Source organism: Salvelinus namaycush, chromosome 2 (genome assembly GCF_016432855.1).
Source record: "Salvelinus namaycush isolate Seneca chromosome 2, SaNama_1.0, whole genome shotgun sequence".
Lineage (NCBI taxonomy): Eukaryota > Metazoa > Chordata > Actinopteri > Salmoniformes > Salmonidae > Salvelinus > Salvelinus namaycush.
The window spans coordinates 28,530,788-28,545,318 of NC_052308.1; the positions used below are offsets into that span (position 1 = coordinate 28,530,788).

At 43.4% G+C, this 14,531-nt stretch overlaps 2 protein-coding genes across 2 annotated transcripts; both read right to left on the reverse strand.

Moving 5' to 3' along the window:
- Positions 1–262: 262 nt before the first annotated feature.
- Positions 263–3,378, reverse strand: LOC120025165 (cyclin-L1-like). Its single transcript, XM_038969621.1, has 10 exons — positions 3,095–3,378; positions 2,812–2,886; positions 2,510–2,619; positions 2,307–2,427; positions 1,996–2,060; positions 1,769–1,868; positions 1,263–1,521; positions 916–1,006; positions 719–784; positions 263–629 (listed from the first exon to the last, which is right to left on the reverse strand). The coding sequence occupies exons 1-10, from the start codon at positions 3,338–3,340 to the stop codon at positions 467–469; spliced, it is 1,296 nt and encodes a 431-aa protein (XP_038825549.1). The 5' UTR covers positions 3,341–3,378; the 3' UTR covers positions 263–466.
- Positions 3,379–8,568: 5,190 nt separating this feature from the next.
- Positions 8,569–14,309, reverse strand: LOC120020963 (von Willebrand factor A domain-containing protein 1-like). Its single transcript, XM_038964634.1, has 5 exons — positions 14,029–14,309; positions 10,916–11,467; positions 10,194–10,511; positions 9,656–9,931; positions 8,569–9,277 (listed from the first exon to the last, which is right to left on the reverse strand). The coding sequence occupies exons 1-5, from the start codon at positions 14,111–14,113 to the stop codon at positions 8,934–8,936; spliced, it is 1,575 nt and encodes a 524-aa protein (XP_038820562.1). The 5' UTR covers positions 14,114–14,309; the 3' UTR covers positions 8,569–8,933.
- Between the last annotated feature and the right edge of the window lie 222 nt (positions 14,310–14,531).

Consider the following 14,531-nt stretch of genomic DNA (forward strand, 5'->3'; position numbering starts at 1 on the left):
ACGACAGGAAAACCTGGCAGAACGTAAAGCTAGCAACCGGAGGGTTGTTGGCAACCGGAGGGTTGTTGGTATCAAAATCCTAGAAGCCATTGAGCAAGGCACTTAACCCCCCACAACAGCATCAAAACCTGTATGTATGAGTCTTTCGGAAGGGTTGGGTTAAAAGCGGAAGTCACATTTCAGTTGAACCTTGTGTGCGGTTGACCGATAAAGTCATCTAAATCACTTGATGCCATTCATAAAACAAGACCATTGATGCCATTCATCTAAAAGCATTTTTATTTCAAAAATATTGTTCAGACAAAAGCTTTGGACTATGATCTTAGAGCATAGTTTCCCAAATTATAATGTAATACAAACAATCTACAAAAGTGAAAACATTGGAAAGTCTGGCTTGTATTTGGTCCATGATGTGCTGTTCCATAGGTCATTTACGATAGCTCTTCCTTGATAACACCTATGAGAGTTATCTTCTACGTGAGTATTCATCTCTCCTTCCTCTTCCCCGGTCCCTCTCCCGTTCCCGCCGACGCTCCCGCTCTTTTTCCCTTTCTCTATCCCTGCGACTGATTTTCTGGCGGTGGGTGGGAGAGACAGAGCGCAAAGGAGAAGAGACACTACGACTGCGTCTGAAAACAGAGAGTGAAGTTAGTCTCAGAGCTGAGACTCAATATGGAGTCCGTATGAAACAGAGTAAGGCACAGTGCTTCTTCCATACCTTCTTCTGGAAGGAGACATGGACTGAGTCTCTCTTCTCTCATCACTACGACTCCCTCTTTTCTTCCTGAGTGAGAAAAAAAAGAGAAAAGCAAAAATAGAAGAGTCTTCATTTCATGAGGGAAAGCAGCTCCATTCAATCGCACAAATATACTCATTACAGATATCCCCATACTCCAGTAGAGGAAGAATACTTACTCGTCTCCGTTAGTGAGTTTCCGGCAGGCATTTTTTAGGGCGACTTGATTTAGGGGAGACTCCCTGTTGGTCTGTGGTACAGCAGGCGACGCTAGGACAAAGAGAGATGAGCATAAGGAACTTTGTAGGAGGAAATGGTTACAAAGTCAAAGGGTTGCTAAAGGAAATGATGAGCACGAGACAAACAGAAGCGGAGAGGACGGTAATAATCTTTTTTTTTTTTTTTTTTAAAGATGCCAGGATGCAAAAATAAGGAAATAGAAACAAAAATGCATGATATAAAACATTAAGATATCACTTATTACACAGTGTGTTTCCTATGGGTGAGTGGTGTGCGTCTGTCTCACCTGCTTTGGAGGCAGGGGAGAAGCTGGAGGGGACGTCCAGGGTGGGGGTGCCCACAGCCAGCAGTCCCCCTCCTGCCAGCTTAGCCTTGGCGATGCGTGCATCCAGGGCCAGGTGACACTGGTCCACTTCTTTTAACATACTGGGGAGGGAGACGTTGGGCAGTGAGTACAGCCTCAGGATCCGCCCACAGATCTCCCTCAGGTCCTCCTCAGACGCACCAAACAGCAGGAACCAGGGAGGCTGGTCCGGCAGAGGGATCTGCATGGAAGACGGGAGGAGGGTGAGGAATCAGACAGGTGGTCATCTCGCTGTTATGGACATCTGGGAGCTATATAGACCAGCTAATCATGTTTGAGCATATGTCCTTAGATACAATCTTGGTTTGTGTAGTAGGTGTGCTGATATGTGCAGGTGTATGAATGACAACCTGGGATGGTATATTACTGTAAAATACCTTATGTGTTAGCATGTTTAAAGCACATAAGTGTACACTGTAGTGTCCTACCTGAAGTGTTCTGGCTGACAGGTAGATACAGGCACAGGCCACGGTCTCAGCACTGAACCTCAGGAACACATCTGTCCTCAGACTGTCATTCATGTAGTTCCTAGAAAACAGATAGCAGCAGAGAGAGGTGGCGAGCGAGATGAAAATAGATAAATAAGAACTCTTCCTAATATGACATTCGAGATACATTGAGAAATTATTAAACAAAATATCAAGAAGATACTCACCAAGCTGTCTGTACCAGCTTGGTGTTCTTCTCACACTCCAGCACCTGGAGGTACATCACAATGATCTGTGACAGAGGAGCACAAAAACTGTTAGGGATGTGTTCCCAAGACCAGATGCAATGTAAATTGCCGTAGACAAGATCATTTGTTAGGCATGTCATGGTAATACAAATCCAAGCCTACAGTAGCAATCACAACAAACCAGTAGACCAAACAGGGCCTAAACCACAGTGGTTATCAATTGTCCTGTTTTAGATTAAATGCGCCACTGAATGTATTGAAGGTGGTGAGGTAAGGAGTCTGCTGCTTGCCTTGTGGGGGTGTTTGACATGCACACAGAAGCCCAGCTCCTTCAGCACTCTCCTCTCCGTCTTGATCACCTGAGCCTTGGCACTGATGTAGCTGGCATCCAAAGGCATGGGGACCTGGGTCCTGGAAGATACACATGGTTAGCGATATACAGAATACCACAAGAGGGTTGGGAGAACTGGAAGAGGAGTTCAGAACCCTTTACCTTTTGCCTTTGCTGTGTTTGAGGTGGTAGAACACATTGAGAACATCTCGCACCCTGCGCGGTTCCTCCTCGATCTTTGAAGCCAAGTGCACACAAGCCATGGCAACCATCTGGAAAGAGGCAGGCAGGGAGGTAGATGGGTATTTTGAGAAGGGGAAAGAGGACAAATAGCATCATGAGATTAGTTAGTCACAGCAACAGTGTGAACAAATAGTAAAGGGGTGAATGTTTGAGCTAAGTCTGATAAAGGCTTTTTGTAGTGGAACTGGTTGCCAAACAGAGCAGGATAGTGAGGGTCCTACCTCTGCACAGTGTCTGACGAACGATTTGCAGTAGTAGAACCTCTGGAAAAGGATCTGCCCCGTGGCCATGGCTACCTGGAGAGAACGTTTATCAATTAACTTGCTAACTACGATTTAAATCCATCGCATGGCCTGCCTCATTGGTAAACAACATGCGTCTTTAACTTAGCTGTTGATTCTAGACATGGTCTCGTGTTTGACCTGTACAATTAGATTTGTCTCACTTTGAATGCAAATTCTACTTAACTTCGGCACAATAGTTAGCTAGATAACTGTTACCAACCTGCGGGAGTCTAAGCAGAATACCCGCGGCCTGTATCAACTCACAGCCCCGCATTCGCAGCTGCTCCTCGGTATCCGCGGAGAGCCCATGTTCAGCGGACGGACTCTGCTGTAGTCGCTCCGGTGGCAGGAGACAGTTATCTAAAGTTAGGGTTACACCAGAGTATATCTTATCCCCTATAAGAATTCCCTCCCCGGGAATTCTCAAGTCTTCTGCCGCCATCACATATTCAATAGTCGGTTGCATGACACCAGGCAAGACCGAGGCCCAGTCCAGCACGGGACTCCAGTACAGTCTCTACCGATTGGATGGGCCGTATGTAAACCGCGCCCCTTGCTATTCTTCATACTGGTTGTGATTGGTTATTGTGGTCTTGAATTTCGTTGCGTAAACCAATAATAGCAGTATCTTTTAAACGGGTGGAAGCGGTTCATTTTTATTTCAGCAAATTCCGGTGTTTCATCGTTTTGTCAAAGTTTGCATTGTTTTGATACCAGAATGTTATTTCTAAGCGTGTGTTGCAGTTGAAAAAGTTATTGTCTCTTGAGGGAAGAGCCTCAAAAAAAAAATGGACTCACTTGTGTAAAACATAATTGCTGTTTAATAGGCTAAATCTTAATGCAGATCAATCTATGTTGGGGCTGCAAGGCTACAGCATTTGACAATTTTGTCTAGAGATATTAATGGTCATACTGTACCTGACAACAATCATACAGTTGCCTGTGTGTGTGTGTTGTATTTATTTTTACACTCCAAAATGAAATTACTTAAAAAAGAAGAAGCAATTTACACTCGTTTTATTACATCATATGATATTAACATTGAGTACATAGAATACAAGGGTCGTTCCACTTGAAAAAGTACAAGAAAGTATTTCGACACCCACCATCTCAGATTGTTCATAAATCATTTCTGTAGTTAGAAACAGATTAGATTAGCAATCCTGCAAAATTATTTTGTTGATCTCTGAGAAATTAATCTAATTGATTGCACCCAAATTGGCCATTTAAATGTATAAGATTCGTATAATATTCAATAAATATAGTACTTAAAATCCGATTTCCACCAAATATTTTACTAACAATGTGTTACACATGACGAATCTCAAAAGCCACCCACGGACCCACCACACCAAAACCAACCCAACAACGAGTATATATCATCAGTTCTCTATGTCTGAAAAGTAGTATGGAGCTGCGGCTCGGAGTATTGTTTCTTTATCCTATGTAATGCATTCTCAGTGAATTTGGTGATGTCCCCCGTTTATAGAAATCAATCATTGAAGTCGTTAGGTTTATGTGTCATTATACACCCTGATACTACCAGGTTCTGACCACTAGATGGTGCTGTTCCTGCTATTAGGTGATAAAAAATATATATAATTCCCTCCTTTAGTGTTTTCCTTACCAGGTAAACACTAAAGTTTCTAGCATTTGTGGCACAAATCCAATGCAAGTCAATGGTACCTATATTAGCATTTTCACACTTCATGTCCAAATCTTCCTAATGTACCAAAACATGTATTGTGTAACTCAATAGCTAGGTTTCCATCCAATTGGCAACAGATTTTCATGTGAATATTCTAAAATCCACATAAAGAAAATATGCACATTTTCCCACCTGTGGTGTGTTTCCACCAAACTGACTTGTTTCCAAAAAACAATTAGTAGGTGATGACTTAGTGCACACAAAATTTAGTTTTTCGCTCAAGTTTTCATATACCGAATAAACATTTTCAATGTGTTTCCATGGCATTTTCCATCGATAGTTTTGTCAACAAAACTGTTGAGTAAAATAGCAAATGTGCCTATCTGGTCTTGGCACATGCGCTCTTTAGCCAACAACTTGCAGTGCGGGTAGGCTGTGCAGATAGTGAGTCTACATGATGAGATTATTATGGATAAGAGACAGAATATTTTTATTTGTCAAACGGCAGTCAAGCATCGATCATCGTGTCACCAGAACAAGACCTTCAATATTTATTGGAAAAGATCATCAAAGTCATCACTGTACTGTGTACTTTCACCACCCTGTGAAGTTCATTATCATTTATTTCATCTGTAGCCTAAGAAACTGCATGCTTTCCCGAGTCATAGTGGGAAGAGTCCTAGGGCTGTTATGGTGACCATAATACCACTTTGTTAACTGCTCAACACAGAATAGCCACATGTGCTATTAAAGCTTAAATCTTACATCTTAAATCTTTGGAGAAAATATATTTGCTATTTTATTCAATTGTATTCTTCATACTATAAAATAATGCAATTGAATTCTAAGCAAATCTTGTCTGCTAAATTAACTAGCCATATGGCATAGCAATATCAGGGCCTAACACAAGGACAACTCAAGAGTATGGTATTCTGTTATTCTGAAATAGACTTATTTAGACCTGTCTAAAATAAATAATGCATTTATTGTGATGGTATAGGCTGTATTACATGCATTTATAAGACTTTTTAAAATGTAGATGTTCCAAAGGCCTGCATCAGTGGCTTGTAGGCTATGCGTGGAAGCCAGGAGATGCTAAATGTGTTTATGTTAATTAACGGTTAATTACCATGAGACCGGCAGTTATTTGCTTGTCAATCACAGCTGACAAAATGTCATGACCGCCACAACCCTAGGGAGGACCACACACCATATCACTTTGTGACTCCAAGTTTACTTCGATATGATGGTTATTATATCAATATTTGTAATTTGCACCACCTTTTCTTGCATAATTAATTTTTCATACACAAAAAGATCCCACCGTGTCGAACGAATTAATGATCTGTCTGCATTGCTCGGGGCGGCAGGGTAGCCAGTGGTTAGAGCGTTGGACTAGTAACTGAAAGGTTGCAAGTTCAAATCCCCGAGCTGACAAGGTACAAATCTGTCGTTCTGCCCCTGAACAGGCAGTTAACCCACTGTTCCTATGCCGTCATTGAAAATAAGAATTTGTTCTTAACTGACTTGCCTAGTTAAATAAAGGTAAAATATATATTTTTTTATACAATTGTAACGAAACTTCCTGTTTCCATCACAGCTGTCATGTTTTTTTTATATGTTGGACTTTACTGGCCTAAAACTTGTGGATGGAAATGTGGTTCCTGTTGTTACTTACAGATGATTTGGATATGAAGTGTAAAAATGCTAATATAGGTACAGTTGACTTGCATTGGATATGTGCCACAAATGCTAAAAAGAAACAGTGACTCGGTAAACAAAACCAAAGCATCGGTTGCTGTCATACCTTGTCCATAAACTGCTTACAGGGTAAGGAAACCAATACGTCAGTTTGTAATTTGCGTGAACTATCCCTTTATTAACATTGAGGCAGCATAGAGTTGTTGGGGGTGAGATTGGCGCAGAGTAGGCTGGTGGGAGGAGCTATAGAAGGTAGGGCTCATTATAATGGCTGGAATGGAATGAATGAAATGGTACCAAACACATGGAAACAACCGGTTGGACTCCGTTCCATTGATTCCATCCCGGCCATTACAATGAGCCCGTCCTCCTATGGCTCCTTCCACAAGCCTCCTCTGGACTGTCGTGGGGGGTCTGTGGGTGACTTTTGACAATTTCTTTGGATTCCTCGTGTTTTAGTCATTGTTAGAAAAAAGTTTGGTCCAAATCGGATATTAGGTACTATATTTATTAAATATTATATGAATCCTATACATTTAAATGGCCAATTTGGATGCAAACAATTAGTTAATTTCTCAGAGATCAAATTATATTTCAACAAAATATTGTTGCTGGAATGCTTATCTAATCTGTTTTTTTACTACAGAAACTATTTCGGAACAATCTGAGATGGTTTGTGTCATGGCTTGCTGAAATGACATGGAACGACCCAGAAGATGAGATATGAGAGGAAATGTTTTCCTGTTTTCAGATATTGCAATTTATCTACCCTCTATATGAGACCAATGCATTGCTGTTCAATTGGAAAATGGGCTTCGATTTTTGCATTATATTCACACTTAGGGGTGTACTGTGTAGCAGAGAAAGAGTTGAAAAAGTTGAACATAGGCCTGATTGTCACAGCCTGTGGTAAAAGATATTCCCACTAGATGGCGATCTTCACAAGCAAGTTCACAAGAGTCAGGCTGATGGGTTCATATGTTGACTGCAGCCTATTATGTGGAAGCTAAACTGAAAACTGAATATAGAAAATATGTGAGAAAGCGTACAAGTACATTTTGATTTTACATCTGGTTTATGAAGTGAATATAGTTCTCTTTTATCAGAAATAGTTAAAATGCCTATGTGTAACAGCATGCCCACAATATGACCAGATGGATCATGGGAGAGAAGATACGGTTATTCAAGAAAGTTAGGGGGTTCTATGTCTTCTTTGTTCCCCTCTATCCACCCTTCTTTCTCTTCATCCTCATCCACCTATCCCCCATCAGTGGCAATCCCTCTCACTGGAGTCAGAGAAATGGAATCCATCAATTTCGATCACAACATCTCTATGCTGAAGCTACACTTCTTTATCTTGACCAAGATGACCCAGGACCTCTCTTCCTTATGAAATGACAACATAATCCACTTACAGTGCCTTCAGAAAGTATTCATACCTCTACTTATTACACATTTTGTTGTGTTACAGCTTGAATTCTAAATGGCTTAAATGTATTGTGTACATGCAATGCCCCATAATAATAAAGTGAAAACATGTTTTTAGACATTTTTGCCAATGTATCGAAAATGAAATACAGAAATATTATTTTCAGATGTTTTCATGCTCTGTCAAATTGGTTCTTAATCATTGCTAGGCAACCATTTTCAGGTCTTGCCGTAGAAGTCAAAACTGTAACTCAGCCACTCAGGAACATTCACTGTCTTCTTGGTAAGCAACTCCAGTGTAGATTTGGATTTGTGTTTTACGTTATTGTCCTGCTGAAAGGTGAATTCCTCGCAAAGTGTCCGGTGGAAAGCAGACTGACAAAGGATTTTGCCTGTGCTTAGCTCCATTACGTTTATTTTTTATCCTGAAAAATTCCCCAGTCCTTAACGATTACAAGCATACCCATAACATGATGCAGCCACCACAATTATGCTTGAAAATATGGAGCGTGGTAGTCAGTAGTGTGTTGTATTAGATTTGCCGCAAACATAACACTTTGTATTCAGACAAAAATGTAATTGCTTGCAGTATTACTTTTGCAGTATTACTTTAATGCCTTGTTGCAAACAGATTGCATGTCAATTAGGTTAGTATTGTGGAGTAACTACAATGTTGTTGAGCCATCCTCAGTTTTCTCCTCACAGCCCTTAAACTCTGTAACTGTTTTAAAGTCACCATTGGCCTAATGGTGTAATCCCTGAGCGGTTTCCTTCCTCTCTGGCAAAAGGGTTAGGAAAGACGCCTGTATTTTTGTAGTACTTATTGACTCAAGACATTACAGCTTCTTCATTTTTAATTAAGTTGTAAAAATGTTGAAAAGCATTATGTGGTATTGTGTGTAGGCCAGTGACAAAAAAATCTAAATTTAATCCATTTAATTTTGGGCTGTAACACAACAAAATGTGGAAAAAGTCAAGGGGTGTGAATACTGGATAATCAAGTGGTTTGAAGCGACATAGAGATGTGACTCCATTGTACCACAGCATTGATGTGTCAATAAAGCACTTCAAATTTAAAACATTTCCCCCACTTAAGCTCTCTGACTGCAGGCAAATCTCATGGATAACCGCAAAATATTGCTCTATCAAAGTGAGAGAGAAGGAGAGAGAGAGAGAAAAAGGGGTTATTACTTTCCTGTTGCACAAGAGTGCTGTTAGCCATATGAAGACGACTACTTCCTTAAAATTACAATGACTATAATGTGGCGATTCAATAAATCGGTCAAGTCCAATATAAGGCTGGCAGACCTGTGTGTGTGTGTGTCTGTGTGCGTAGTGTCAGACCAGTTTGTGTGTGTGTGGTGCAGCAGAGCCCCTCTCCCCGGGCCGTGCGGTAGACAGGGGACACACACACTCGGCTGCTGGGGGCCAGGTGTGTGAGCAGCGTGGACAAGGAGCCAGGGAGCAGGTATAGGGAAGAGGACGCAGGGCGGGAGGGGATCTCTGTCTCACCCCTCTCCCAGCTGAGCCAGTACCCCCTCAGACCCTCTTCGTGGCCTCGCCACCGGACCTGCACCTCATCATGCCCCACTGGGGTCAGCTGGAGGTCAGCCAGGGCAGGCAGCACTGAGATACACACAGAGATAGAGGACAAGTTAGTGTCTGTGCTTTGTTATAAAAGCCATAAATCACAGAACGAAAAAAGAGAGGGACCAGGCCCAAAGGTAAAAGTGGGAGGGATGGACTCCTTATCAATGACTACGATAAATACACAGAGTATACAAAACATTAAGAACACCTGCTCTTTCCATGACATAGACTGACCAGGTGAATCCAGGTGAAAGCTATGATCCCTTATTGATGTCACATGTTAAATCCACTTCAATCAGTGTAGATGAAGGGGAGGAGACAGTTTAAAGAAGGATTTTTAAGCCTTGAGACAACTGAAACATGGATTGTGTATGTCTGCCATTCAGAGGGTGAACAAAAACACACACATCTTACCCTCCTGAGTGCAGGCCTTGACAGACAATGCCTTCTCTTTGCCAGTGGAGTACAGGGCGCTGATGGTGACCAGGTATTGTGTCTCTTGCTCTAGACCAGTGAGCAGAGTGGTATTCTGATGTCCGTGTAGCATAACCATGTGGACCTGTCCACTGGGTAGAGCTCCATACTCTATCTGGTACCTCTGGACCTGCTCAGGCTGCAGAGGACCCCAGCTCACTCGCACCCTGTCAGGACCTGAGTCTGACACCGTGACCACCGCTGGGCTCAACACCTCTAGGGTGTGTGAGAGGAGAGGACAGGGAGGAGAGGGGAGGGGGATGACAGAAAAATAAAATAGATTATTATTATGCACAACAAGTTGTTCAATAATGTAAAAAGATTGTCTACCAGTGTTGATTTTCTATTAGACTATTCATATTTCTACAACGTCACTGAACTTTATATTCCACTCCCACATTCCTGACATCTATTCCAATCCCTTTCTTTCCATCCCCTCTTCCTCCTCTCCCAGTCTCTCTTCCTCCCGCCCTCTCACCGGGCAGTGTGGTGAAGTTGGCACTGAGGGTGTTGAGGTAGTCCTGGTTGGACTTTGGGGTGAGGGAGGCAGTGTAGCTGGTGTCTGGTTGCAGACCACTCAGCTCTATCCAACTGGCATCCCCAGGGAGGGTCCGTCTGTGGTACTGCACCCCGCTGCTGGCCCCGCCACTAGGCTGACCCTTCCCGCCACCTGGCAGCATAGAATTGTAGTGGACCTCATAGAAGCCTGTGTTGGCGCTGAGGACAGGACGCCACTGCAGCACAGCACTGTGGGAGGACACCTCTACCACCCGCAGGCCCTCAGCACGGATCAGCTCTAAGAGAGAGAAAGAGAGGGGGGGATGGGGGGGGGGGGGGTGCGGGGAGAGATACACCTCAGGTCGGGAGTTTGCATGGACACTACAGAGGCTGCAATCTCAGGACTGTCTATAAACACTTGAGTCTGGCAACTCAGTTCTAGTCAAGTAGCATAGTCCCACCTCTGTTGTAGTGTTAGAAGTGAACACTGTATATGTGCAGAATGGTTTTATACAATGCTGTGCTGTTTGAAGGGCAAATTGTTTTATTTCATATATTGTCATCTGTTTCCCCTGTCTTTGTATCCACCCTCCCTAACCTCCCTCCCTCCCTCCCTCCCTCCCTCCCTCCCTCCCTCCCTCCCTCCCTCCCTCCCTCCCTCCCTCCCTCCCTCCCTCCCTCCCTCACCCACGCCCCACACACCAATGATGGCCTCCCTCAGGTCCTCTGTGATGATGCTGATGTCATCGATGTCCACAAAGTACAGGTGGGACTCGATGGGTGCGGTCACCACCCTCCGCAGCACCTGGTAGTTCCCGTGTCCTGTAGAGACAGCCAGCACGGACACGCCCGCCGTTCTCAGCTCTGCCATTGGTCCATCCACCACGCCCGGCTCTACCCCGTCCGTTAGCCACACCAGCACCTTAGGGAGCTTTGTTTCATCCCCAGCTCCAGTCCTGGCTAGTATCCCCTGTGCCAGCATGAGGGCAGCCTCAGTGTTGGTGTCCCCCTGGAGCTGCCTGGTCCTCTGTAGTGCCCCCTGCAGGCCAGGCTGGGTACTGTGGGCGTCCAGACCAAACTCCAGGTGTGGCTCAGTGCCCACCTGCAGCAACCCCACCCTCACCTGGCCCTGCCCAAGTGAGAAGGGGAGGAGCAGCTCAGACAGGAAGCGCAGCAGGCGAGAGAACTCATAGGATGACACACTTCCTGAAGAATCCAACAGGAGCAGGATGTCCCCTTCACAACAGTTCAGAGCTGAGCGAGAGAGGGGGAGAGTGAGAGAAAGGAAGAGAGAGAGAGCGATCACACTGAAGCTATTTATCCCTGATAGCGTATATCTACAGAGAGAATTGTAAGCAGGCATGTGGCTGCAAGCCCAGGAACAGATTCCACAAGGCAACAAAAAAACACTTGTAATGAAAAGCTTTTCAAAACACATTGTTTGCCAATGTTATTACCTGTCGTGGTAGTTCTTTACTTGCTAATCTTCCTATGTCCAAATCTAAATATTAGCTCTTCTTTGTGTGATCAGTCAAAATAAACTTTATTGGTTTAAGCCATTTTATTCAAACACAGACTGGGATCCAAGCCATAGAACACAGGACAACACAGGACAAGGGAGAGGAAAGGAAGCAGGGATGAAGAGACGAGTGCTAAAAGATGGATAAATGTATGGGGTTGAGAGATGACTGTCAAGGGAGTGAGAGAAATTAAACAGATTAAAATCTGAGGATAGTTGGAAGAAAATGGACACAAACTAGAGAAAGAGAAACAAAACAACAGAGCGAGAGCGAGAGAAAGATAAAAAGAGAGACAGAGAACATTATGTGCAGAGAATAGCCACAGTCTGGCCAGACGCACTCTGAAGAGCACATTATAATGGTCACTGGATCTTTATTCTCAGAAACAATTGAGCCCCATTTGCTCTCTCAACCATCTACATACTATAATAATTTCCAGTAAAATCTAAATGGCTTCTACTAACACTCCAGTTTCTACACCCCAACTTCTACTAACAAAACAAAAACACACTTGCAGTAAATTCAAATATAGTAGCTCATACATTTTCATTTGTCCTGTGTCTGACTCAGCTCTCTGCCTCTCTGCTGTGTGTTACTGGTGTGATAGAACGCCCAAGAGGCTGACTGCCAAAGCAGGTTGGCAACAGCTATACAGTATATGGTTGGTAAAACAGTAGACATACCTCTGTCACCTCAGGGACAAGGGCATGTCAGATGAAACCCATCTATTTTTCCATCAGCTGTCATGACCTGTTGTAACAGGTGCATAACCCTGCAGGAATGCAGGAGCAACCCAATGATTTTGCTGTTCTAACATGCTATTGGGGTGATGCACTGACATGCTCTGGTCTAGTAAGAACAATACAGGTATCATTCAATCACAAGCTGACGCCTGATGGAGGTACAGACGCAGACGCACAGACAAAGACATACACAACTGCCATCATCCAAAGGCACATATACATATTATGCATATTGCGTCACTTTTTCCACACATTTTATTTCACTTCCGGCAGAGCCTTTGTTATTTTTCATCTCCCTTTATCCCTTTCGTACTCTCTCTCTCTCTGTGTCACCCACATAAGCTTCAGCTCTCTATTCCTTTCAGAGAGCCCTCTTGGAACAGCATTCCACAATCATTAAACTTTTATAGAGCGCTAGAAAATTATGGTGGTGGTAGGCAGAGAGAGGGAGGGAGGGATGAGAGGAAATGAAGGAGAACAGAGATGAGGGAGAACAGAGCAATCAGGAGAAAGGTATCAGCCAATGTCTGAAAACAACCATACAATAGTAACTAACACAGATGGAGAGGAGAGAGGAGAAGAGAGCGAGGGAGGGATGGGAATGGAGGCAGAGGCAGTATCTCCTATTAACCCCTTATAAAATAGATAGAAGCTTAGTGAAATATTGGGAGGAAAGACAGTGCATAAGTACTGGGAGAAAAAGAGAAGGATCACGAGAGAGAAGAGATCAAAGGGATTTGCAGCTCTCTTCCCTCTGCATTCCACAGTGAGGTGTTTGTGAGCAAGAGAGACTGTGTGTGAGAGATGTCATAGAGAATAAGTATGGCTTTTCCTTCAAACCCTAAGTCTCTGTTTATGTAATTAAAAAGTAGCTAAAAAAATCCATTCAGCTTTGTTCCCACCTTTATGACCTGCAGAAAAATGTCTCCAAAGGCTTTGCTTAATATTTTTCAAATAAACCTGAGTCATAGATCCAAATGTTTACTTTTAATTAGTTGGGGACTACCATAAGCGTGGATATATTATTACAGCTTTGTTACTGTAATTTGGCAAACAGAATGTTCCCCGTTTCCAGAAAAAATCTGGCCGAAGTCAGCAGGACAAATGTTTTTCTTGAAGACAGCAATATCAATGAAAGACAGAGCTTCCATTGTCTCCCTTTCAACTGTAATGCCAAGAGCTGGAAGGCTCTCTCTCACTCTCTCCCCCTCTCTCTCTCTCACACACACACACACACACACACACACACACACTTTACAGAAAAAATATGAACTCTGTCAATAATACAATACACTTATTCTAGACCCTGTAAATAAGTTACTATTTTGCGTATTTAGGCTATACCACACTAATAGGCCATGTGATCAGATAAATATTACGATGCATCCTAAGGTCATTGTTAGAAAACGAATGATTATCTAATGATGTGACTGAGTATCCCGACTTTAATCAGCGCCAACTGCAGAATGGAACATTGTTGACAGTCTACAGGAAATATGCAAAAGCCATCTCTCTAACCGTGACACACCTGTATAAGGTAGGCTAAACTCACCTGTGTCAGGCACAACGTTTTGTGTGTTGCTTGGCCGGAGTAACACACCGAACAGCAAACAGGAAAATCCAAGCCACTCCATCATAAATTGGATCAATACGTTATGACGAAATAGACCTAACAAGTGCACCCAAAACGGGATCTTCCCAAGTCACTGTCCATGGCATTGTTGTACTGTATTACAGTTCCTTCCCTCTCACATTCCCTCGAGCTTCTCATGCGCCAAGGGATCAGTCCGTTTTTAGTTGTACAGCCTAATTGTATCAAGGCTGAAAAGTCATTACGAACTACCCCCCCTCCACACACACACACACACACACACAAGGGCACTCGCGTGCGCACACACAAACAGCGGAGACCGTGTTATCCACACTACCTCATTTAAAACGTATTAGAAGGCGCGACACTACCACTACCACAGCACGAATTTACCCCCCTCTCCACAAGATCAACTGATAAGGAAGTGCTTCTTCGATTTCATGTCCTCCTCGGCTCTGCTACTG

What these genes read in the sequence shown, in the direction of transcription:
- LOC120025165 (XM_038969621.1), bottom strand. Translation starts at nt 3,340, where the DNA reads ATGCAACCGACTATTGAATATGTGATGGCGGCAGAAGACTTGAGAATT. An exon ending in AAGCTGGTACAGACAGCTTG is followed by an intron (nt 1,869 to 1,995) that starts GTGAGTATCTTC and finishes TCTGTTTTCTAG; the next exon opens with GAACTACATGAATGACAGTC. An exon ending in AAACTCACTAACGGAGACGA is followed by an intron (nt 785 to 915) that starts GTAAGTATTCTT and finishes TTTCTCACTCAG; the next exon opens with GAAGAAAAGAGGGAGTCGTA.
- LOC120020963 (XM_038964634.1), bottom strand. Translation starts at nt 14,113, where the DNA reads ATGATGGAGTGGCTTGGATTTTCCTGTTTGCTGTTCGGTGTGTTACTC. An exon ending in AAACGTTGTGCCTGACACAG is followed by an intron (nt 11,468 to 14,028) that starts GTGAGTTTAGCC and finishes TCTCTCGCTCAG; the next exon opens with CTCTGAACTGTTGTGAAGGG. An exon ending in CCTGAGGGAGGCCATCATTG is followed by an intron (nt 10,512 to 10,915) that starts GTGTGTGGGGCG and finishes TCTCTCTCTTAG; the next exon opens with AGCTGATCCGTGCTGAGGGC.